This window comes from Lissotriton vulgaris, chromosome 12 (assembly GCF_964263255.1).
Source record: "Lissotriton vulgaris chromosome 12, aLisVul1.2, whole genome shotgun sequence".
In the NCBI taxonomy this organism is placed as follows: Eukaryota; Metazoa; Chordata; class Amphibia; order Caudata; family Salamandridae; genus Lissotriton; species Lissotriton vulgaris.
The window spans coordinates 719,853,640-719,877,506 of record NC_141700.1 but is presented as its reverse complement, the minus strand read 5'-3'; the positions used below and the strand labels follow the sequence as shown (position 1 = coordinate 719,877,506).

The following is a 23,867-nucleotide window of genomic DNA, read 5'->3' as shown; positions in this document are numbered from 1 at the left end:
GACTAAATAATACCAGTGTTAAGAGTCAAAATGGACATGGGCAAAGCAAATAGCCATGGTGGAGTTACTTACTACATTGTTTGTATGTGTTGCCAAGCGAAATTGGTCAATATATAATATGTATGAAGTATTGTTGCTTGAAGTTGACCATTGTTTACAAAAGGGTGCTAGGAATCAGCAGGAGCATGCCTTTTTTGCATGTCTGTGAGCATTGCTGTGAACCCTTATGTTTGGTAAATGGACAATAAGTCTGACTTCATGCATAATAGATGGACTGCTGAAGATTGACTTGGCGTGAATAAAGTCAATACATTACCTAATATAATATTGTGTCCTCTCTGGGTAATTCCACCAATTCAAGGAGAGAGGGAGCATGCAGCTAAGGTGTACAATATGTGTGCATGCAACAGGCACACATCATAATTATGCAAGCTTATAGGATACACACTGAGGTCCTTCTTTGAGCTATAATGATGGAAAGTGAGTAGAAATAGTACCCAGTGTTCCTTCCTTCATGTTTTATTCCACGTGGAGTGTATACAGGTCATGGCTAAGTGTAAAGTATTAAATGTGTTAAACAACATGTATGTACTATGGTTTGTAAAGTCGGAACAATGCTTAATGAACAGTAAACAGTCATGGGGACAGTTAGAGTAAAATATCTTGACTTTCTTTCTAAAGAAAACCTTTAAGTGTTTTATTCATTAAGTCCATTGGAAGAGGCTACTCCACTGTATACCAAGGAGTCTAATCAATATAGAGGGTAAAGCTCCCTTTGAAGCACCAATAGATATTTGTTTTGATCTCTATGACCCCCAATACTTACGAAACACCAAAGTTGAGGTCAAAATTTAGCGTTTTGGTGAAGGAGTATTTAACGTTTGAGTCTAGTTCCGTTTCCTGAGCCACATCGATGCATCTTGGAAAGCCTTTATGGTACACTTTCCACCTAGCAGAGGTCAAAGGAGAGAGAGGAGACAAGAAAAAAAAGGCTCAGTGAAAACTTCACAGACTGAAAAGTGTTCTAGAAAAAAGCCTGTATTACTAAAGGCACCACAAAAGGATTCTGCCACAGTTGTCACATTTGAAACTCAATGGATGATCCCAGGCAACCAAGAAAATAAAAATGAAAAAAGTGTGTATGTGTGTTCATGTGTGTGTGCATGTTGGGTAGGATTTCATTGGTCTTCTTTGTCCATCCAAGCCCCAAGCCACATTTCTTGCAAGCACTACCTCCTTCTGCAAGTTCCTTTATACCGGTACCCAACATGGAATTCCCTCATCACTTCCCAGAAATCCCTTTTGCCATATCTATTCATAGGAAAATCCCTTTTTTATAAAATTCTGTACATTAAGCCCATTTTCATAAAGTAGAACCATTAAAGAATTAATTCCGGAAAAAAACATCTAAGGATTTTATCTGCCCTTTGACAGACCCTGTAATTGGTGATCAGTGCTCATCTTGTCTCTGTTGCTGACCCAACACATCACCAAAGTCAGTTAAGCTAGGTGGGGTGTTTTTTTTATGAAGTAAGGTTTCAAGTCATATGATCTTTAGGTGGTTCTTCCTGCAAATTGACTTTTACCTTCAAGACCCTTCTGGGCAGGGCCCAGTGAAAAAGATTGAGGTAGCCTCCTTAGTCTCGACAAACAAGAACCATTCTTCTCCTGGCGAAGCTGGCTGCAAAAGCTGGAGCACACCCATGTTTGCTTGTGAAACACACTTTAGGTTATTTTTGCTCGTGATTTGTAGCACACCTGCAGCAGTAGTACCCTTTTCATAAGTGTTCAGCTTGTGTGATATGTTGTGGCAGCGAGTGATGTGTCTTGGTGTGATGGAGCGTGTTCTAGCATAATGAGGTGAGGCATGATGCTGTGATGTGTAAAATGGTGTGACATGAAGTACTGTGTGATGCACAGCATGACTTTCTGAGATGGTATTGTCTAGTGTGATGCGATGTTGAACAGTGGTGTGGTACTGAATGGTCATTTAGGGAGCGATATGTTGTGTGAAAAAAATTCATTATGTATTTAGTGTTGCAGTGCATGGTGCGTCATACTCTTTTGCGGTGTGATATGATGTGGTGCAGTTGGTAGTGCATGGTGTGTTCCAGCATTTGGTGATGTAGTGTTGAATGGTGTCTTGTGCTGTGGTTGGATGGATGTGTTATGGAGTAAAAGTGAGCTGTTGTATGGTGAAGGGTTTTTGATCTGGTGCAGGGCTGAAAGTAGTGGGCCTGGCTTTCTTTTTGTAGCCCTCCCCAGCAAAGGGTCAAAGTGAGATGGATATTTCCAGTGCCCTCTTACTTGTCCTATAACCCAATGTGCCACATGCACAGTGAATCTGCTGTTTCAGAAACTGTGGCCCAGCTTTCTCCCCTCAGAAGGATAGGAAACAAAATAATACTTTGTCTTGGTTGAGCTGAGCTTCAGACAGGCACCAGACATCCAGGTCTTGATGATGTGACAGCTGTGCTCTCCATGCGGTTGGAGTGAGGATAGCCTGGCAAATGAGTGGTGAAAACCCTGAAACCATTCCTAGGATGCTTGTTTTACAGTCCAGGGAGAACCTGGCCTGGCAGTTTGGGCTGGTCTTTGGGAACAGGGTCAAGACTGATTTGCATATGGCTGGGTTTAAACTGGAATAGCATGGGGAGCAAAAAATAGTGATGGAATTAGGCCCAATCTATGTACTCGGGTGAATGTTTGACATTGTTAAAAATTCTGTCCATCAATTGTTCTTTTTGCATTTTTCACCCTGATTGAGACGGGTATGCTCAAACGTGGGTGCTGTGCTCTCCATACCCCTAGAGACCAGTTAGCCTGGCTGATGAGGGGTGAAACCCTGAACCTGGTCCTAGGATACTTGTATTCAAGTCCAGGGAGAACCTGGCATGGCAGTTCAGGCTGGACTGTTCCCATGGGGAACAGGGTTAAGATTGATTTGCATACGGCTGGGATCAAACTGGAATGGCATGGTGAGCAAAAACAATGGATTTAGGCGCAGATCTCTGTACTGGGGTGAATGTTTGACATTGTTCAACATTCTGTCCATCATTTGTTCTTTTTCATTTGTTTAACATTTACTCCAGAATCTTATATGCTAGAGGGAGGAGAAAAAGATACGTGAAGTTGACCCGCACCACATTGTCTGCATATGGTTTCTTCAGTAATGGTATCAACTGAGCTTGTTCCCATTAGGTCAAAACTTGTAGTACTGGATATGTTAAACAACTGACAAAAACTTAGACTAACCAAATCCATTCCTGTGCTGAAAATATCAGGGTGCGGGGCAAGGATCAGATGGGGAGCCTGAAATACAAGAGTTAATTGCATCAAGCATTTGAGGTGGAAGATGTATTTAGGAAAGGAAGCTCTTCAAGATCAGGTTGTGAATTAATGGAATTTTATTTTGAAATAATTATGGCTAATTCTAAAAAAAACTCTTGAGAATGAAAGATAGCTAGGTGACTTGCAGACATGTATATGAAGCATTTGATAACAGCAAAAATGCCTTTAAATGGATTAGCCAAAGACGCTGTCTTATCTTCTTCTTTGTATAAAAAGTAGCACAAGTTTACCTTATAAGGTTCTTCTAGCTTTTCACAGCGTTCTCTTTTTGTTTTCAGACTCTGTATCATAATTGATTTATAACTGAATTATAAATGAATCTCTAATTGTGCTCTAGCCTTCTATGTAGGGTAAGGTAAGGTAAGGTAATTTTATTATGCATAGTTAATTAAAATCAGTGCAAACATTTTACAAAACAGATTAAATATCATAAAAGAAGTTGTGTCTTTAAAACGTCATTAAAAGAGCAAACAGTAAAAGCCCAATACAAATTTCCGGATGCGTTACTTTTGGGTAAGAGCAGGTGTCATTAAGTTCAAATTAGCGTCTGTATGCTGTGTAATGTTTTTTGGCAGTTTCTGCTCAATTAGCGCAAGGAACTTTGCATACCTGCAGTTCAGTTTTGTGTTTGCAGGGTTAAGACAAGCCAGTACTGCTTGCCTTCTAGTGCGAGTTCCTATCTGTTTAAGTTGGTCCTTTAAGAACAGCTGGCGTGCTGGCCTGAACTCTTGGCAGAGGCAAGTCATATGAAGTATGTCGCCCTTCTCTGTATTGCAGAATGTGCAGGGTTCGTGGCCATTGCTCCTGAGCCATGGTGGCAAATGCTCTCTGGTAGGCAAGACCCCTAGTCTGTATTTCAGAAACTTCAGTTTTATTTTCTTGGGATAACCCTGGCTGAAGTATGGTTGAGGTGTCAGGGATTTATATGTGTTTATGGTCATCCATGCATGGTTTCTTTTAGCGAATGACTCTTTATCCTCTAGTAGTGAAAGAGTTTTGACAGTTTTCCAGACCAGTTTTTTAAATGCTTTGTGGCCGAATTGCAAATCCCAGATCGCAGTTAGTTTGGTAGTCCCCAAGGCTGTCTTCAGGTAAGGTCTTGCCTGAGATGCGTCCCTGCTTTGAATGTCTTGCCATAACAGCTCATTTAAAGTGTTAGTAATAGCAGAACGAAGTTTGTGGCAGCAGATGATGTAAGCTCCCTGTCTTGCAAGAGCTTGTTTTTGTAGTACAAATTCCAGCCTGAGTTGGGCGGGCGATGTATAGGACGGGAGCGAAAACATTGTTCGGTAGGCTTTTGTCTGGATTACGTCCAGATTCTTGGCATCTCTCCCACGTAGAGCCTCGCTGCCGTAGCAGATGGATGGTAGTAGCTTAGCCTGGATGATTTTCAAGTAAGGAGTCAAAATTGGTCCTATTAGTTGGTTAGCTATGCTTTTTAATGTGGCGGCAATACAAGACGCTCTCCTTTTTGCTTCCAGCATTTGCTGTGAGAATGAACCGTCTTGGTCGAAGATGACTCCCAAGTATTTATAGTCCGAAGATGGCTCAATATTTTGGCCGCCCAGTGTCCATATCTTCTGCGGCTTTTTGTGTATGTTTATTGACATAGTGCGAGTTTTGCTTACATTTATTTTTAGTTTGTTTTCCATGGCACAACTATCGATTTGAATTAGTAGTTGCTTGAGGCCGATCTAGGTATGGCTCAGTAGCACGACATCGTCTGCGTACAGAAGGTTGCTCAGGGGTTTCCCTCCCAGCCTCGGGGGATGGGAATTGCAAGTGTTTAATACGCCTGGTAGATCCGTAATATACAGATTAAACAGTGTTGGGGCGAGCACACACCCTTGCTTAAGGCCTTTGGTGGTGCGGACTTTAGATGATAAATGTGTGCCGCCTCCTAGCTTCACCTGCACCCAGGTGTCGGAATGGAGAAGCTTCAGCATACTTAACGTGGAATGCGGTATTCCCCATTGTGCCAGTTTCCTCCAGAGTCTGTCTCTATCGATGTTATCAAATGCCGCACTGAAATCAATGTAGCACATGTGCTGTGGCAATTTCCGTGTTTTTGCTGCGTCGATCATTAGTGAGATGGCCAGAATATTTGTGGTTGTTCCAGTGTTTTTACGGAAGCCGGTCTGGTTCAAAGGTATAATCTCATTGGAGTCCGCCCATGAGACAATCTCCTCCAAGATTTTACCCGCAAAGTATTTTGCCTCGTTGTCAAGAAGGGCTACTAGACGATAGTTGTTTGGATCAGTTTTATCGCCTTTTTTATATATGGGGACGATTGTCGACCCTCTCCAGGATTCTGGGATTTTATTTAGAAGTCTAACTTCACAGAATAGCGGTTGCATGATAGTGGCCCATTCTATGCTCTTTTCCTTGAATAAAGCTGGCGGTATGCCATTGGGACCTGGAGCGCCTTCTTTCCTGCCCGTGCAAATTTGTGTTGATATTTGTATTATTTGCTGAGAGGCTGATGCAACCATGATGCTTTCCTGTAGGCCTTGCTCCTTCTTAATCTGAGACTCCGACGAGGGCGTTATGCGGTGGGGCTCTTTTTTGTTGGATTCTTGGGTTCCTGCCTGTTCCAGGTGATTGTTGAAATGGCTGGAAATGTGGTTTATCCATGTCTGTTCCATGATGTGCGAGCCTGGTTCTTTATATTCTGGACGCAGGGGGCTTAGATGCCCTAGGAGTAGCCAAATGCCTCAGGATAGCTGGCCTGTCACAAGGCGATTTACTCATTTTGAGACGGTGTAATGGTACCGAACACTGACAATATCCAAAAGTTAAAGCTAATAGCATCCTCTGATGCAACAACTGTAAATGACAGCAGAAATAAAATGGAAACCTTGCCATAATTGTCAGCAATAATCTTTGACCAAATTCTAGACATGTTCAACAGTTGATCCTCGATGAGGGACTACTGTCAAAGCAGAGTTGAAAAGAGACTGATGAGTGATCCTGCCATAAATGGGGAGATGGAAAAGGGGTACAATCTAAATGCTAGGTATGTTGGTGTAAATGACTTCCAACCTGTTGCCCATCCTATGCTTAGGTGAGATACACTAAGTGTAAACAGTGCAAGGCAATAGTGGTGTAGAACATGTGTCAGGAGGGTTATCAACATGCATGTCAAAATCTCCCGAATGGAGAATGTTGCATATTTGAGATTAAAAGGCCCTAGTAGCTCAGCTAAACCAGTCATAAAGTTACTGGGGTACTGTGGAGTATGATACACTATGACTCGAGAAAAGATTAACCACTCTGCATTAAGTAATTTGATGTTTAATTACAGAGCAGACAAAGTGGGAGTGGTAAATAATCATGAGACCACCTCAAATTAGCCTTTGATGACTGCAATAGCAATACAAGGCATTAAGCAATCATGAATGCAAGTGATCTAGCATTCATAAGACAGCTTGCAAAACTGTTAGTTTCTGAAGCAAATATTCCCAATATTTCTGCAAACTGATTGTCTGACTTAATGTAAAATGTTTGTCTGCAAGGTAGGCAGGAGACACGGCCTATATGTGAGCCCAGCAGCTCTTGTGTCTGCCAGGCAAGCTCCCTTTCCTGGGACCCTACAAGGAAGTAAAGCTAACAATGAAATAAAATAAAAATAAGAGTTAACAATCAAACCAATAGCATGGCATTGTGGTCAACTTGAATAGCATTGTTTCCTTGCTTTATCCAGGTTTCTGTCATAAAGAACATAGTATTGGGCTGCAAAACTGGAGACCTCTTCCTAGTTTTTAATCACAGAACGTCTGTTCAGCAGTGTGCAAGCTGAGGAGAAGCAAGCTTTCTTGACGAATACAGTAAGGTTTACAGACATTAAGGTTTCCGCAGGATAATACAATTGTGAAGAATGGTCCCCGAAGGTGGAAATAGTAAGTAGTATCCAGGCTGAGGAACAGTTCTCGAATCAAAATCCTTAATGAAGGAATTACTAAGATTGGCCTCAGCTTAGCAAGATACTCAGAGCCAAACGGATGGAGTGCATGACCAGTAGTAACTACCACCTAATAGTTTGATGCCTTTCGCTGCCACCCTAAGCTGGGTGACCAGTATTTTGCTTCTAAGGACAGTTTATAGTAGTGTGTTTATAAAGACAAAGAGACAAGCACTCCTTTGAAGGCAGGTAGTGATAACGTAATGCCAGACTGTGCACTGATGCTTGCCTTGTCTTTCCCAAGGTGTCCAGGGAAATGCAGTCCAGCAGGCCGTCATGCCCTGGCGCTGTGATTGGTCCGCATGGTGGATGTATTAAAATAACATACAGCTTAACAATTTGCTTGAGAGTTTTATTCAAAAGGTTACATTTTAGTTTGTGTGTTTCAGTGTGAGGTGATGTGACTACTGTATACACAGTCAGCAATACAGCCAAGAATGGTACAGAATTCCCAAATGTGAGTTGGGACTCAGGACCATTAATAATTCTCAGGAGATGAAAAATGCAACATGAATCAAACAGAAAATTAAAACAGGATTTGATGCCAGTCACAGAGCTGACTACAGAAGGGACTTCCCTTACTCTGGCGCAGCCCTGCTGGCAACATCTCATCAGGACAACTACTAAGATAACATTTGTCTATTTTTGTTTTTGTACCTATGGTACAGGGGGACCATTACATGATGGTAGAGAGACTGCTGAGTCTAATATAAATCCTGGTGGACGACCAATGGTCCACTAGGGCAATGGAGTAAATTACTTTATTGCCCTGGTGGAAGGACCGCCCACCCAATTTTAAATGACCACCACGCAGGCAGTCCTTTATATAAGCGTTGTCAGGAACCACCGGGGCAACAATTCCTGTCAATGCATGTTACTCTCTGCTACAGGGTTCCATCAGCAAGATGCAGATATGCGGCGGAGTGTATTTAATTTTTCCTTTAAAAAATAAATTCCCGAAACATGATTTTCTTTTTGAAAAGAAAAAAATAATGCTCACCTTGCCATAGGGATCTTCTCCCATGGTGGGGGGAGCATATAATGATTTATCTGTTCCTTACCACCAGGTTTTATCCGGCAGCAAGAAACAGTGAAAAATGACGACATGTCCACCCATCCAAATTGGATGGGTAGACATGCAGCCATTTCTCAGATGCCCTCTACTACCCAAAGTTTTTGGAGGAGATTAATCCCAGTGGAAACAGAGTAGCTTCCACACTGATTAACCCTAGGTCCACCTCCATGTAAATGCGATGGGCGCACCACTATATTGGTGGGGAGGGAACTCTGTCACTGTTGCGATGGAGAACCCTCTCCGCCAATATATATATATCAGGACCTTAAATACATGCCGTCAATAGTTGTATCACAGATACCTATGTACGAGAACCAACAGACTGTAACAAACATTTATCTATTACCATGTTTTGCACTCGTTTTCACTTGTATTTTGTGTAAGTTTATCACCTTGAGAACCACCCAGGACTCTAAATAAAATATGCCCAAGAATATTTCTAAAATCTCTATACATAGTGCTATGATCAGAAAAGATATATAGTGAATATTTCTTCTGTATCAGGCTGCTGCACTCAGTCACCATTCCTAAAAAAGCTCATATGAGTCAAACTTGTCCCATAATTGATTTTACAGTATGGCACATGAATACATTGGGCAACATTTGTCAGATGCTGTGTTGCATATGTGCACCTGATGTCACAGATATGTGCCCCAGAACACTTTGGTATTACAGAAGGGGGTCACAGATGCTTGCCTGGCTCCTGCTATACACTTTGTGCAGGCACACATTTTGAGAGATGTGTATGTTGCCTAATTTGCACTGCACAAGACTTGACCTCATACAATTTTTCCATTCTTTATCCATGCATAATATTTCGGACATAGACGAACAGGCAATGAGGGCCTGTGGGACACATTACGGGGTCACAGAGACACCTCAGGGACCCCCCAGGAATGGAATGCAGTTATGAACTGTACTTCCAGTGCAGGATCTTTGCAGCCCAGGCTCTGCCTGCAGTGAATTATTGAGAGGGAATTTGAACTTCCACTCAGTCTCTCAGTACTGCAAACACTACAGAAGGTACAACAATTCTCCAAGTTAGTGCTTGTAGTAAAAAAGGCATTGATCTGTATCAGGAACAAACAATAGGCACCAATAACGTATATGACCAGTTCCCTGGTGTATATTTTCCAATTCCTTTTCAGTCATACACGTCCACCTCAAAATGACTTAAAGGTCAAAAACAAAGCAGGAAAGAGAAAATAGTAATTTTCATTCCACATACATTTCTGGTATGAATGACTGGATAGATATTTGTACTAATATCTGATTATCAAGTTAGCTACAAATATTACTTACTAGCAGCCCGCCCCAGCGTTGCCCGGGGCAGAAGGGGGCTGGGGGCAGCATTTGTTGCCCGGGGCAGAAGGGGGCTGGGTGCAGCATTTGAGGCTTTGAAAAATGTCGAATTTAACTGAAAAATCTGCTCTTGCAGAATGTGGGGGAGCTTTACGGCAAGCAGCAGCTTAATATAACGCTGGCGCCCGATTTTTCAGTTAAATTCGACATTTTCAAAGCCTCAAATGCTGCACCCAGCCCCCTTCTGCCCCGGGCAACAAATGCTGCCCCCAGCCCCCTTCTGCCTCGGGCAACGCTGTGGCGGGCTGCTAGTACCTAATAATTCTGCCATATTCAGGATCAATAGTTAGTATTTTTTTTTTATAAAATCATTTGCCATTTCAACTTGTTTCCCCCGCCTCAATTATTTCAAGCACGAAATACTTATTTGATTCCTCAGAACCTGGGCTGTAGAAAGCTCAGTGGTTTAATATGCCTTAGATGTTTGTTCGTCACAGAGCTTGAATCACACTGACGACCCAGCCTTTCATCCTTCGGAGGAAGATGACATGAGTACGAAATGGGTTATAACGCCTGTTTTCTTTTTTTCAACAGGAGGCACTTCCATTTTACGTGTGCTCAACAAAATGCTCAACATATAAACATAGGTGATTGCAATAATTATTTTAGAAAGCACTACGAAGCAGTAGCAGGTACTATTTGTGCGCACACCAGTGTAAGCAGTGCTTTTCAGTGGCTTGCAGTGACCCGTGCGGCTCAGGTCTTTGAACTGCACTGCAGAGATTTAAAGAGAGGCACGTGACATAATGAGGCACAGAGGTGAGGCAAAAAAGCCTGTGATATTCTTTAGTGAGGCCCAAAGGGCCATAACTCAAGGGAAGCAAGCAGCAGCCTCTCAATGACCATGGGAACTCCAGGGCTTTATTCTGAGCCTGTATAACCCAAATATAATATGCCAAGATCTTTAAATATGTTCGACCTCTGTGTGTTTCAGAGGCTGTGACATCATCTCTGTAGTTATGGTTGAGTCATGCTTAATATTAAATTCATTTTTAAATGTTCCTTATAAATTGTGCTGATTTATAAATAAAGTAGCTGCCCGCCCCAGCGTTGCCCGGGGCAGAAGGGGGCTGAGGGCAGCATTTGAGGCTGTGACACTGCTGGAGCGTTAGTCCCCCGCCCGCCATGACATTGCCCCGACCCCCTCCCGCCTCCCGCCTCCCCTGAGGTGCACTTGGACACGGACAGCAGCGTGACCGTCATTGAAGGTATGCAGGCTTACATTTCGCCCGCCTCCCGCCTTACCTGAGCAGCCGCTCCTCCCTGCTTCTCCGCCGCTCCCCTCGTCATCACGCACGTTGCGGCCTGGACGGCCAGCGCAACGTTGCTGCCGGCGCTACTTTTAGGGGACTACTTTTTTTTTAAAGTTAAATTTTTAAATTTACGTTTATTTTTTACTTTTCATCGCCTATGTCCTTCTACACACCCTGACATTTAAAACAATGTATTGGGTGTGTAGATTGGTGCTGTGGTTCCCGAGTTTACCTGGCTCAAAGGTGAGAGTTCTCTCTTTATAATAGTAGTATAGATAGCTGACATGTTTTCAGACTGCTTATATGAGAAATGTCTATGATTTCAGTGCACTTATTGGTGACATTCTACTGCCAAATATGTGACAGTTCAAGTGACACTTACCTTTGACTGTGTATAAAACAACTTTTAATTAATGTTCCATATAGTTACAGTGCTTTCTCAGTTTCAGGCTGGGACCTCGCAGCACTGCGCATATACAAGCCTTTCTTGTTTCTCTCTGATTGCACCCACAGAAAAATCGGCAGTGATGGTATTGACAAATTGACATTTCATTTTGTAAAAGAGTGCATTTATCACTCATTACTTGCATTGATCTTTCATTTAAGGTGTGTGTGTGTGAGTGAGTGTGTGTGTGTGATTTGTATGCAGTCACCTGAAGGTGAAACCGTGTTACTGAACATTTTGTTCATTGCAGCCACATTTATGATCCATCCGCCCACTCTGACACTGCCCCATTGCACTCAGGACCAGTTCAGTGCCCAAAGAAGTGTCTCCCCAGTGACTGCCAGGTGGAGCCAGAGGGTGTCTTCAGGCTGGTCTGAGGCAAGGACCCATGGGTGCATTTTGAAGAAGGTTTTCAAAGAGGAAATGGGTAAGTGGGTGCCCAAGGTGTGGCAATGTGCTGTGGGATCTGCAAAATCACCCCGGTATGCTTATTTGTAAGACTGCATTGCTGCTCCTTTCTCTACTAAGAGTAGCCATCATGAAGCTCTATAGACATTGATCAGTAGGCACAGTAATGGAGTAAAGGAAGGGAGGGAGAGGCTGACTCTCTCACAGGAGTGAGTTTAAGCCACCTGAGTTCCTGTTATGCAGTGATTCAGATTACCCATGAAGAAAATGGCTCAATACCACAGAATAACGTTGTTGACTCAAGAGACGACACCCTCCTCAAAAACATCCTCTCCCTACTTGCTAAATTATAATGTAGTTATGTTTATAGTTTTATCTGCATAAATTGCCATAATTACATTGCTGAAAGTATTATTCTGTTCTCTTAGGAAGACAAGTGCTTCCTATAAACTACAAAGAGTGAGCCTTGTTGCATTCCAGTTGCTAAGGTTTTAGTGCTGTGTAAGTTTACATAACATAGAATGACTTACCTGTATGTCTGCTGTCTCTCTTTCAGTTCATTGTGTCTCTGTTTTAGGAGGCGGGGGCTGTGAGTTTCTGCTGAGGCCAGCCTAGCTGCTCAAAAAAGAAAAAAGAGAATATTGATGTTCATAACATAACATAAGGTTTATTTGTAAAGTGCACATTCACAGTGACAGGTATCTTGGATGTAAATAATGTATTTGTATTTTAGTCAACCTCAAAAAGGATGAAAGGTAAGAAAGAAGAACTCATACAGGTGAGGTTAATCTGACCCAGGTAGAGAAGGAAAGGGTTAATTAGCAACACATTGAAATCATCTAAGGACAAGTTCTGGTGCATTGCCCCTCTATGATGTCCAAGGAAGATGGCAGAAAGCTGGGAACCAGAGGATACCTTTGACTCTGGAAATGTGTCCCTCCTACAACCCTTTTAATTCCACCACAATACCCCCCCCCCATCCCCCCCACACACTGATTCTGCCACCTCCATTCATAAGCAACACATTGGTCAGGGGTATCAATAACCAAATTCCTTACTTCAAAAAAATCTTCCAGTACTCCAAACTGACCATAGGTTGGAGTTGACAAGAATCCTGGTCACAGCACATTGAGAGTACTGCAGCATCAGCTTTACTAGATCCTATCAGAAATATATTGCAGGCTACATTCCCAGGTAGTCAGACTGTGCATGAACTTCAGCAACATGAAGATATCATCAAGTCCTCCCAGTGGAATTCAAGATTAAATTCAAGGTTTTTCGCAGTCCATAAAGCCAACTCGGGCAAAGTCTCAGGACACCTACAGGAACTGGCCACACACTACTCCCTAGCCACAGCTGGAGATCATTATCCACCCTCCTGACTCATTAATGATTATTCAAGAGCATGAAAAATGGTGACTGATCTTTGGCTATGCAGGTGGCCTGACTTTGAAATACCATAATTCATAATATGAGATCTGAACCCAAGCACTTATGATTCAGCAACCTTCTCCCAGATCACGGGATGTTTTCAAAGAACGTCTGATGCCGGCACCCCCTATCTGATTTAATTCTAACCTCCTATTTTCCCTTATAAAATGTGTTGCACTGCTGTACACTCCCTAATTTCCCGTTGCATATTTAAGATTATACCATTTCTTTAGCAAAGTTCTATGCTGCTTGGCACATCACTGAGATGGGTGTGAAGGTTCTTAAAGAGTCAGTTGAAGCTGCACTGTCTTGAGTGTGGTTGGATCCTAGATGAGAGTTCTCAGACTCACTCATTCCTAATACACATCAGAACTATAGCTAGGGTAAGACCATTGCTGCCTGGCCTATGCTCCAATTAATGCATATATTCAGACAATTACTAGCTAATTTGCAACCACTCACAGAAGGACCTGAATCAATACTTTGACAGTATGAAAAGTAGAATATTGATTAACATTCTAAAACTTTATCCCAGGGAGGGCTTCCGAAGTCTCACTCCAGGTCTCAATCTTCCCATTTCAGCCACAAGAAAATGTTGTCCTTCAAATGACATATGTACGGGTTTCCTGTGAAACAGTCTTTTGGTATGGATTTTTGGAGCATATCATTTTGTCAACTTCAGTGGTTGTTCTCCAAAGATTTTCCGCCCTTCTATTCAATTTTCTATAAATCAGGCACTCATTTACACCCAGTCGAAGGTAGCTTAATATTTAAAAAGTAACTCCCAACATAATATTTTGGTCTAGGAATTTCCAGATTCATTTATCAGTGAATTCTATGTATTATTGAGTACAATGGCTCCTAATGGGACAAGTCCAAAGCTCAGCCAGAGACAACTATCCTAAGGTAAGAATTTGTGGGATATATCTGGAGCTCATCTTTGAAATAAAATGTTTGTTGCATACTCTTATTCTGAATTATTATAATGTAACCACATTTGATTTTAGGGACAACACACTGCAGTACTTGTCTTGATTGTCTGGTTTAATTGGAAGCCTTCTTCTGTAGGCAACAGGGGCACTAAACAATTTGCCTTGTAGAAGCGATCTTTGAACTGATGCTTTCCCCATATTGATAACTAGGTCATTCATGTCCATAATTAAAAGAGAGCAAATCTGTTCCAAATGTTCACTGGTGTTAAAGGGTCACTTATCAGGTTATGCACTTCAACACTGTATTTGGTTTGGAAGTAAAATTCCTAAATTGCATTATATACCATACATCCAATTTCCTTTTGAAGGAGTTTAAGTAATAAAAGGCCTTGGTTCCAAATAGAGATCTCTTGAGCTTCTGAAACTTGGGAACGCAACCAATTTGTCGGTTTTCTGAGTATATATGTTTTTGGGTATAGAAAGTGTAGCTATGATCCATTATGGGTTTAAGAAAATAACTAGATGACTTCTGCATCAAATCGTTACCCATAAGAAATGCATATTTCACCTAGGCATAGCTAGGCATGAGGTGTGGGGAAGTAAGGGTGGTAGTGGGGGGCGGGCTGTCAAGTGACCCTGGGTGATAGCAAAAAGGAGCAAGGCTAACAGGGAGAGATACCGTGCCCGCTGGGGCCAGGAGTTTGCTGCCACAAAGGTTTGTTGAAATTGTCCCTAATGCCCCTTTTGAGCTTTGAGTTTTTCAAACCATGCAAGATTTTATTTTTAAACAAGTTGCAAGTCTGAGAACTATACACGTACCCCTATTTCAAACCACACTGCAGAGCAAACTATCAATGAAACAATAGCATTTAAATTCCCATCAGGAGAAGCCTCAAGCTCACTTTGGAACTTCTCAAACAAATCTAGCCACATCTGCTGAAAATTCCATTGTTTGGGACTTTATATGTATTTACTTTAAAAAAAAATGATTCACTGCATATTTCCCATAACTTTTTAGTTCTAAAATTATAGACTCGCTACTACTGGTGTTCTTTTTTTAAAGGAGATCTTTATGAGGAACTATTTTTGTGCCTGTATCCTGGTTGTGATGCTTTGCCAACAAAAAATGATTTTATTTAATTTCCAGATAAGAATCTAACACAAACTAGAGAAAACGTTACACGTTATCAGTAAGAAAATAGACTTGGGAATTTTTGGATACTATGGTTTAGTTTAAGCAGTACTCTACCTGTGCCTTCTGGGAGCTCTAGCGTGATGTACCCCTCGATCCAGCGGTAGCAGGGGAAGTGGTAGATCTTTCCTGCTGGTGATTCAACAATGACTTGGTCGCAGAACCAGCTGTCTTGACGGAAGAAGGAAAACTGCTCCTTGTGAAGGCGGATGAGCTCAATATCACCCAGGTCATGTTTTTCATGGATTTGATACTTATCAGTCTGAAGAACAAGAGAAACAGCAGCTTTATTGTACTGTACAGTTTTCCATTTTGATGTACCAAACATTTCACCAGAACATTTAAATATCTTCTAGAAAGGCACTCCTCAGTTTCTTGATTCCACTGTTCTTGTGTTTAAACAGTTAATAAATTAAGTAGCAAACCAAGTGATGTATTTTTCACATTATTGATAATAGCTAATATTTTGAAAAAGTGCAACATATTTTGCAGATTACAAGTTACCTAAACAAGAGGTGTCTGATTATTCAACCAAAAATTCCATTTACATCTAAAAAGTGGCAAATTGAAAAAAACCATCACTACAAAAAGAGAGTATTTAAGTCAGATTATGGTGTATTTCTAAACACTTTTGACAGTTGTTTTGGTGAAGGGAAAGTAGGGTTTATATAGTTTTGAAAGGGAGCACCAAATTTTACATTCCTGAATATTTTTAAAATAAGCATTGTGTACCACCAATGACATTTACATGGTAAGGAAAAAACAAAAAGTAATACATGACAAAAAGACAAACACTTACTTTAAAAACAAAATCTTAGAATTAATAGTTTTGTCAGAGACTCAAAAAGGTTGAAGAGCGTCATTGGAAAGCAATGTCTCTGGATCTAACTCATTAAATATCTCACCATGGGACACAGGGCAACCACATATTCTGCCTGTCTTTTTCAAGTAAGAGAATAGGAAGGGAGGAATTGTCTGACAAGGAGTTGATGTCTTCTTTTATATTTGAGAAGCAAAAGCTTTATTATTGATTGCCACACAGACACACATATGCGCACTACATAACCTTTACCCCATGTATCTTTATTTTTGCCTTATCTTATTACAGGTCACTGAGTCCCTGAGTCTTTAGCTGGCTGCCATAGCATTGTTGTTGATGCAGTGGCAGCCAATCAGATTTTGTCTTGAGATCTGTCAGTTCCACGGTCACCAGTACGTAGTTATAGTTAGGATGTAGTTTCCATAGGAAAAGCGCTTTTTGAATTGCCAAATACTTTGGTATCATTAGACGAATCTTAGTAACATTTTCAAAACTATTGGTACAGTCACTTCAGAGGCTGTCTTGAAAGTTTTGTCAAGCGGGAGCAGAGAAAAAGGGGGAGTCCCAAAACAGTGTTTCTCCATGTTAATTTCCATAGGAAACTTAAGACATGGCCACAGTCAGAACTGCTGAGCTAAATTACACCAAATTTGGCAGAAAGGTTTCTCTTGGACCAGAAAGCACTCTTTTTGTTAAATGGTGTAAATCCATTCAGTAGTTGGTAAGAAAGTTAAAGATTTTGCAGATATACAACTGAGGCCACAGTGGATCCGTGACCCTTCCCGATCTCGTGCCTGAGATGTGATAGGCTGCCAACATTTCAACCAAGAAGTGTTGGCAGCCATCTTGTGACTCGGTTAAACTGAGTCACAAGCAAAAACTTTAAAGAAAAAGGGGCAGGGTAGAAAGCCTCAGAATCTCTAGGGCTCTTGGGGGTGATGCACTGTGGTGTGTGCTAAAATAAAATAAAATAAACCCTGTTATTAATTTACTCTGGAGTGGTGCTGTGTTCTCTCGTTGAAGGCTATATATATATATATATATATATATATATATATATATATATATATATATATATATATATATATATATATATATATATATATATATATATATATATATATATATATATATATATATATATATATATATATATATATATATATATATATATATATATATATATGGCCTTATATATATATATATATATATATATATATATATATATATATATATATATATATATATATATATATCCAATTACCGCTCCGGCGCCTTCGACCACCAATAGAGAGAAACACGGACTCACGAATCAGTTTACACTGCTGGTTGCAATGACTTTATTTCATTACAAAATAGTGCGAGATGTCGGGCAAGATGACGCGTTTCAGCTAGCGTGTAGCCTTGCTCACATAAACTCGCTGCTCAAACAGTTCAACTTAAATACATTAATTAACTGTGCTCAGGTGATTGTTGAAACTACACAAATAAAAAAAAGTGAAAACATACTGTGTTGTGGACTACAAGTCTGTTTTCTACCCACATAATGCCTGCATGAATGCATTAATATCCCATCTGAGATTGGAATAGATATTTACATTATATCAAGTAAATTGCAAATATTATCAGTCCAAATACATTTTTGACCATTTAGAAAACGAAAGCTAGCGTCGTCTGAAGGATTGCGTCTCTCTGAATTATCTGTGCCAATACAATTAGTCTGAACCTCATATAAAGTCCAAAATCAGACGATGATTCTGTGGTGTTGACCTACAGAATAAAACATAATTTCACATGAGCCAAATGAAAATGTACACATAATATTGTTCAAATAAAGATACTGCATACGAACATTTTTAGGTTCATGGTTTTCCATCTATGTTTTCAGACCAAACTGTATTGATTAAATATCAATAAACAAACGGAGACGAAGAAAAATGCATATAGTCCCATGCTGTGAGCACAATAACAACAATATTTGTGTTTAAATTACAGTGATACTAAAGTGCAAAATTATGTTACTTAGGTTACATAAAATTCATTCTAATGAAAGAAATATTTGAACCAGATAGTGTCATACAAACACTAAAATAAACTGGTTGAGAAGGGACAGCTCCGAAAAGGAAACTATTAGAGCACATTTTGAATGGAGCAATTCTGTATGTATCAAAATATAAGGATTAAATGTCAAGACTTGATTTACAGACTAGGCAGGTTATACCAGAATAAAAAACATTTAGATATGTAGCAGGGAAATCAAGTTTCAGGAAGTGAGTCCCATGAACAGATCACAATAATCAAACGTATCTAATAGGTAGTGAATTTGTACATACTGTACTACATCATATTGTTACGGATACCACATTAAGTTCTATACTAAAGTAAGCTCTTTCAACTGGATTGTCATACTGGGACCAATAGTACTATAGGAAGTGGTGAATATCTTCACAGATGTTTAATCCATTTGGTGTTTTGCTATTAAGTTCCAGAATGTACTTGGTCTCTAGTTGTCGCAGCCTTTTCTCACGATCCCCACCTCGCTTACTTAAGGGTACATTATCAATTACAAAATATTGTAACATATTTAAGTTCCCACTGTGCTCTTTGTTAATGTGGCGTGCCACTGGATACGTAACATCTGAGTTAACAGTGGCCCTCAAATGTTGCAGTATTCGTTGATGGGCTGGGAGCTTTGTGCTCCCCACATAGCGGAGTCCACAGCCACATTGTAGCACATAGACCGCATGGTCTGTGCGACATGTATAGTGCCCCTTCAGTTTGGTTGGCAATTCAGAGAAACCATCAACATATGTTTTGGTGTTGACACCAAACTTACATGCCCGGCATGTATTGCATTTAAAGAAACCTATACTTGCTGTAAGCCAGTTCTTACTGATGTCCTGTTCAGGACTGGTTCTTACTAGATCACTACGCATAGATCTAGCTTTGCGATAAGTGTAGTCAGGTTTACTGGGCAAAGTTTGGGCCAAGACAGTATCAGTCAGAACAATTGGCCATTGCGCGTAATGATACCTTTTATTGCTTTCGCCTGTCTGCTGAAGGTAGAAATGAACCTACATGGTGGTGTTCTGCTAGTGCTATGTTCAGTATCATGGGTATTACCCACCGATTCTGATGTTAATGTAGGACCTTTTTTCGTCTCTGTACATAGCAACTCATTTCTATCTCTGGCATTGGCTTTGGCTAATGCAGAGTCCAACAGTTTGGCTGAATAGCCACGTTGTAACATTCTGCATCTGGCTGCTTCCTGTGCTGTCTTCATGGCTGCGGTGGTACTGCATGCCCTACGAATCCTTAAGAATTCCCCATATGGTAACCCTGTGATGGTATGTTGTGGGTGAAAGCTGGATGCATGCAGCAGGGAATTCCCTGCTTTGGGTTTGCGATATAATTGCGTGCTGATGTGGTTATCCTCAATGACTACAGCAATATCCAAAAAATTCACTTGATGTTGGTCTATATGGGCGGTAAATTGCAAATGTAACTCATTTTCATTGATTGTATTCACAAACGTTGTTGCCTCTGATATAGTCCCCCTCCAAACAATAAAAATATCGTCAATGTATCTCCAAATGTGCATAAGATGTTTATCAACCAACTGCCTGTGCTGACCCCTCAGTACATGCTCCTCCCACCAGACCACGTGTAAACACGCGTAGCTGGGGGAGAAGCATGCACCCATGGCAACACCTTGTCGCTGTCTGAATACCTTGCCATCGAATAAGAATAGGTTGTTATTTAAACATAGACTAATCATGTTAAGTAACATTTTATTATGATCATGAAATGCCATGTTTCTATTCTGCAAAAAATGTTCAACCGCGTTTAGGCCGTCAGCATGTCTAATGCTCGTGTATAAAGAACACACATCAAGAGTCATGAGGAGATAATCTTCTGCCCAAGTGATAGTATTTAATTTACAAAGGAAATCCTTGGAATCTCTGAGGTATGTTGGTAGGGAGACCACATGTTCTTGAAGATAATGGTCCACATATTTGGATGTGTTTTCAAAAACACTGTCCCTGGCTGAAATAATCGGACGTCCGGGAACTGGTGTTGTTAGCTTGTGAACTTTTGGTATAAGGTAGAAGGTTGGAAGGGTGGGGAAATCCTTACTCAAAAAACAAAGTTCATCCTTACTTATCAAACCCCCTTTTTTCCAAGCCAACAGTTGTGCTTTATACTCCTTGTTAACCCTGTTCACTGTCAAACCGTTGGATTGCTCATAACATTCTGCATTGTCCAGATGTCGATAAGCCTCCGCTTTATATTCACTTTTGTCCCAGAGTACCAGGTTACCCCCCTTGTCAGAGTTCTTTATTATCACTGAATTGTTGGTTTTTAGTTTCTCCATCAATTGAAAATATTGCTTTGTTTGCGAGTCTTTGTATTTCTGTTGGCCCTTTATTGTCCTGATATGTAGTTTTTTCAGCTCATCTGTGACCCGCTCATGGAAAATATCTGGGGACAAAAGAAGAGGGTACTTTGAACGGACTACCTCCAGCTGCTGAGATTGTTAACCCCTCTTCATCAGCTATCTGTTGCTTGCTGATGATTTGTGAGCTGTCCGTTGCCTCTCTACCCAGGGAAAACAGAGTTTTTAAAAGTGGGATTTGTTTGGCATTGAGTCTACTGGGACCGGGGGCAGGAGCATTACTGGAATTAGTCGATGTTGATTGGTTTTTGATCTTAAAGAATTTAGCTAGTTTGAGTTTGCGTATAAACTTGTAAACATCGACTCGTGTATCAACAAAGTTAAAATTGCTCTCTGGACAATAACTTAACCCCAGACTCAATAATTGCATTTCCGCAGTGTTCAGTTCTACATTGGTAAGATTTATTATTGTATTTTTGGCACTTACGTCTACTTGTTCTGTTGTTTTTTCTTGTTGTATCGCCCTCTATATATATATATGCCAGGAATCCTCTGTCGGTCGAAAGAAGGAAGGGATGCAGCGGGGTTCGTTTGGACATTTATTAAAGAAAAGTCGGCATGACCGGTTTCGGCGTCAAGCCTTTTTCAAATGCCGCAGTTCGTGAAGGGTGCCTCCGTCAGGTTAATATCGAGCTCTTCCCATGCAATGATGAAAGGCTCAGCTGCAGCGCATCACTGCGCCGATGTCACAGCAGCCTCTGCCACGGTCATGTGATCAAGGGCCAAGGGGGCCCAAAACGCGTCATGGCTAAGGTGCAGGGTTACTTGCACGAATAAAATATTTGCACCTTCAAAATTTGGGTCCGCAGTCGTCCTTCCAATTCCTCAAGGTGTCGACTTTTCTGTTCATATATATATATATGTGTAAATTTCAACCTTGATTACACCATGATTAATCGGGAAAATATGAATTTAGAGGTAAGGTTGTGGGAGTCTGCACAAAACTCCGTGGTATTAGGAAATGAGGAATTAAATGAAATTAGCATTCCTGGCAATCATAATATTGCGAATAACAAGGAGGATAACAATCTAGTTGAGGTGGGGTACGTATGAATCTCAATTAGTCATCTTGGGGCTCCTCCTGTAGTAATGGCTCCCGCAGATGGTTCCAGTCTAGGTAAGATGGTCTCATGGAATATCGCTGGATTATGTAGTAAACTGGAATCTCAAAATTGGATAGACTTCATCAATGGTTTTGATGTATGTCTATTCCAAGAAACATGGGCCTGTGATCCTATATTCCTCCTGGGTTATCTACATTTTTCAATTCCGGCTAGCAAAGGTGCTAAGGGACGACCCATGGGGGGTCTAACTATCTGGATACGTCAAAGTCTGCCCGTTACAATTAAGTCGGTTGAATCGGGTAGCAACAATATCCAATTGATAAGAATGGCTTTAGACCCCAGGGGAGGATTAGACATATATAATGTCTATGTTAGGGGCAATACAAGAGGGAAGTAATGATTCTTTGGGGCGGGAGGAGGACACACAATGGGGCGTACCAATTCTAGATCTGGCCCCGGTTAGGCGGTGGACTATTGACATAATACGATTGAATGCCATCTGCCTGGAACAGGGACTAAGAGCCCTAAATGGGAGAATGAAGAGCGACAGGGGAGGCGCATGCACATTTGATAATGGTCGCAGTCAAAGTCGGATAGACTATGTTCTCTGTAGCCTGAACCTGTGGCAGCTAGTATATGACATGGAAGTAAAAGGTAGACTGGAGAGTGACCATAACCCCCTCTGTGTGACCCACAATTGGTGGTCGGTCACAGTAGGGAATTCTCAATCGACCAATGCTCCGCTGCCTGACATGACTAACGACATGCGCAGATTGAAATGGCTGTGTGTACTGGCTAATGTGGAATCCATGGCACTTATAACGTCCGAGGTGGACATTGCAATTACCGCTATGGAGGATGCAGCCCCAGTAATTCCAGGGTCAAAGGAAATATCTGATATTCATGATAAATTTTTTGCCCTTCTAAAACCGCACTTCCTGAGGCCCCGTAAGACAAATAGCAAACAATTACCTAGACTGGCTAAATGGTATGATCACCAGTGTAGGAAAGCTAGGTTAAGCTTGGGCAGAGCAATCCGGAGTAGAGATGGGGTAGCGATTAGTGGTGCCAGAAAGCATTAATAGGCCAGCCTATCCCTAGCTAAAAAACTATGGGACGAACAGCATTGGGCAGAACTAAAAGAGGCCTCGGGGGCTAAGGATTCTAGGTTATTCTGGAACATCGTTAAGTGGGGAAGAGGTGGTATTCCAGACAAACCCGGCAACAATGTCCCAGAGGGTGCCTGGGTAGATCACTTTAAACCCCAATATCCAGAGACTGCACAGTACAAAGGCAAGGAAGAAATTCTAGCCGTATATTCCACTGAGGATTTATTTACTCTTAAGGAAACTGAAGATGCTCTAAGCACTGTCCCCGGGGGAAGGGCCCCGGGTTTAGACGGCGTACCAGCTGATGTTTTCATCAACGATAAGGCGCAGTGGGCTAGATATATATTCCTTTTGGGAAACGCCATTGCGAATGGAGCGGCCGTTCCGGTACTATGGAAGGGAGCGATCATCATACCCATATACAAAAAGGGGGATCGCTCTCTTCCAGCCAACTACAGGCCAATAAGCCTGATTGCCACCGTACAAAAAGTGGTAGGTAGGATGGTGGTTAATAAATTGATGGACTGGGTTGATGAGAACAATGCCCTGTCCCCTTACCAGGCTGGCTTTCGGCGGGCCACCAGTACAATTGACCAGGTGTTTCGTTTTACTCTGTTACAGTGGGGGACAGTAGTGCTAGGCGAAGGCAGTCTGTATGTTGCATTTGTCCACCTATGGGCTGCCTTCGACCTGGTACCAAGGAGAAAGCTCTGGGCAGTTTTGAGTGAAATGGGTCTCCCGGCCGAGTTACTTACCCTTGTTATGAGGTTGCATGAATGCAACTTCGCTAAAATCCAATGGGGCATGCATGGTGAATCCTCTGATGACTTCCCGGTTGAACGCGGAGTGCGCCAGGGGTGCGCAATGGCTCCCCTGCTTTTCTCATTATTCATAAATGGGATTGTGGCTCGAATGTTGGACGCCAGTGTAGATGCGCCATCGTTGGCGGGCACCAGGGTTCCGATCCTGATGTTCGCCGACGATACGTTAATTTTATCCAAAACTCCA

The 23,867-nt window shown here is 41.5% G+C and overlaps 1 protein-coding gene across 1 annotated transcript in view; it reads right to left on the bottom strand.

The window, feature by feature from the left end:
* Positions 1–23,867, bottom strand: part of LOC147678116 (hydroperoxide isomerase ALOXE3-like) — a 112,019-nt gene that overhangs the window by 67,659 nt on the left and 20,493 nt on the right. Inside the window, exons 2-4 of the mRNA XM_086945976.1 lie at positions 15,468–15,672; positions 12,386–12,470; positions 827–949 (exon numbers count right to left, since the gene is read on the bottom strand). Coding sequence (XP_086802102.1) covers positions 827–949; positions 12,386–12,470; positions 15,468–15,672 — 413 coding nt within the window. The remainder of the gene's footprint in view (positions 1–826; positions 950–12,385; positions 12,471–15,467; positions 15,673–23,867) is intronic.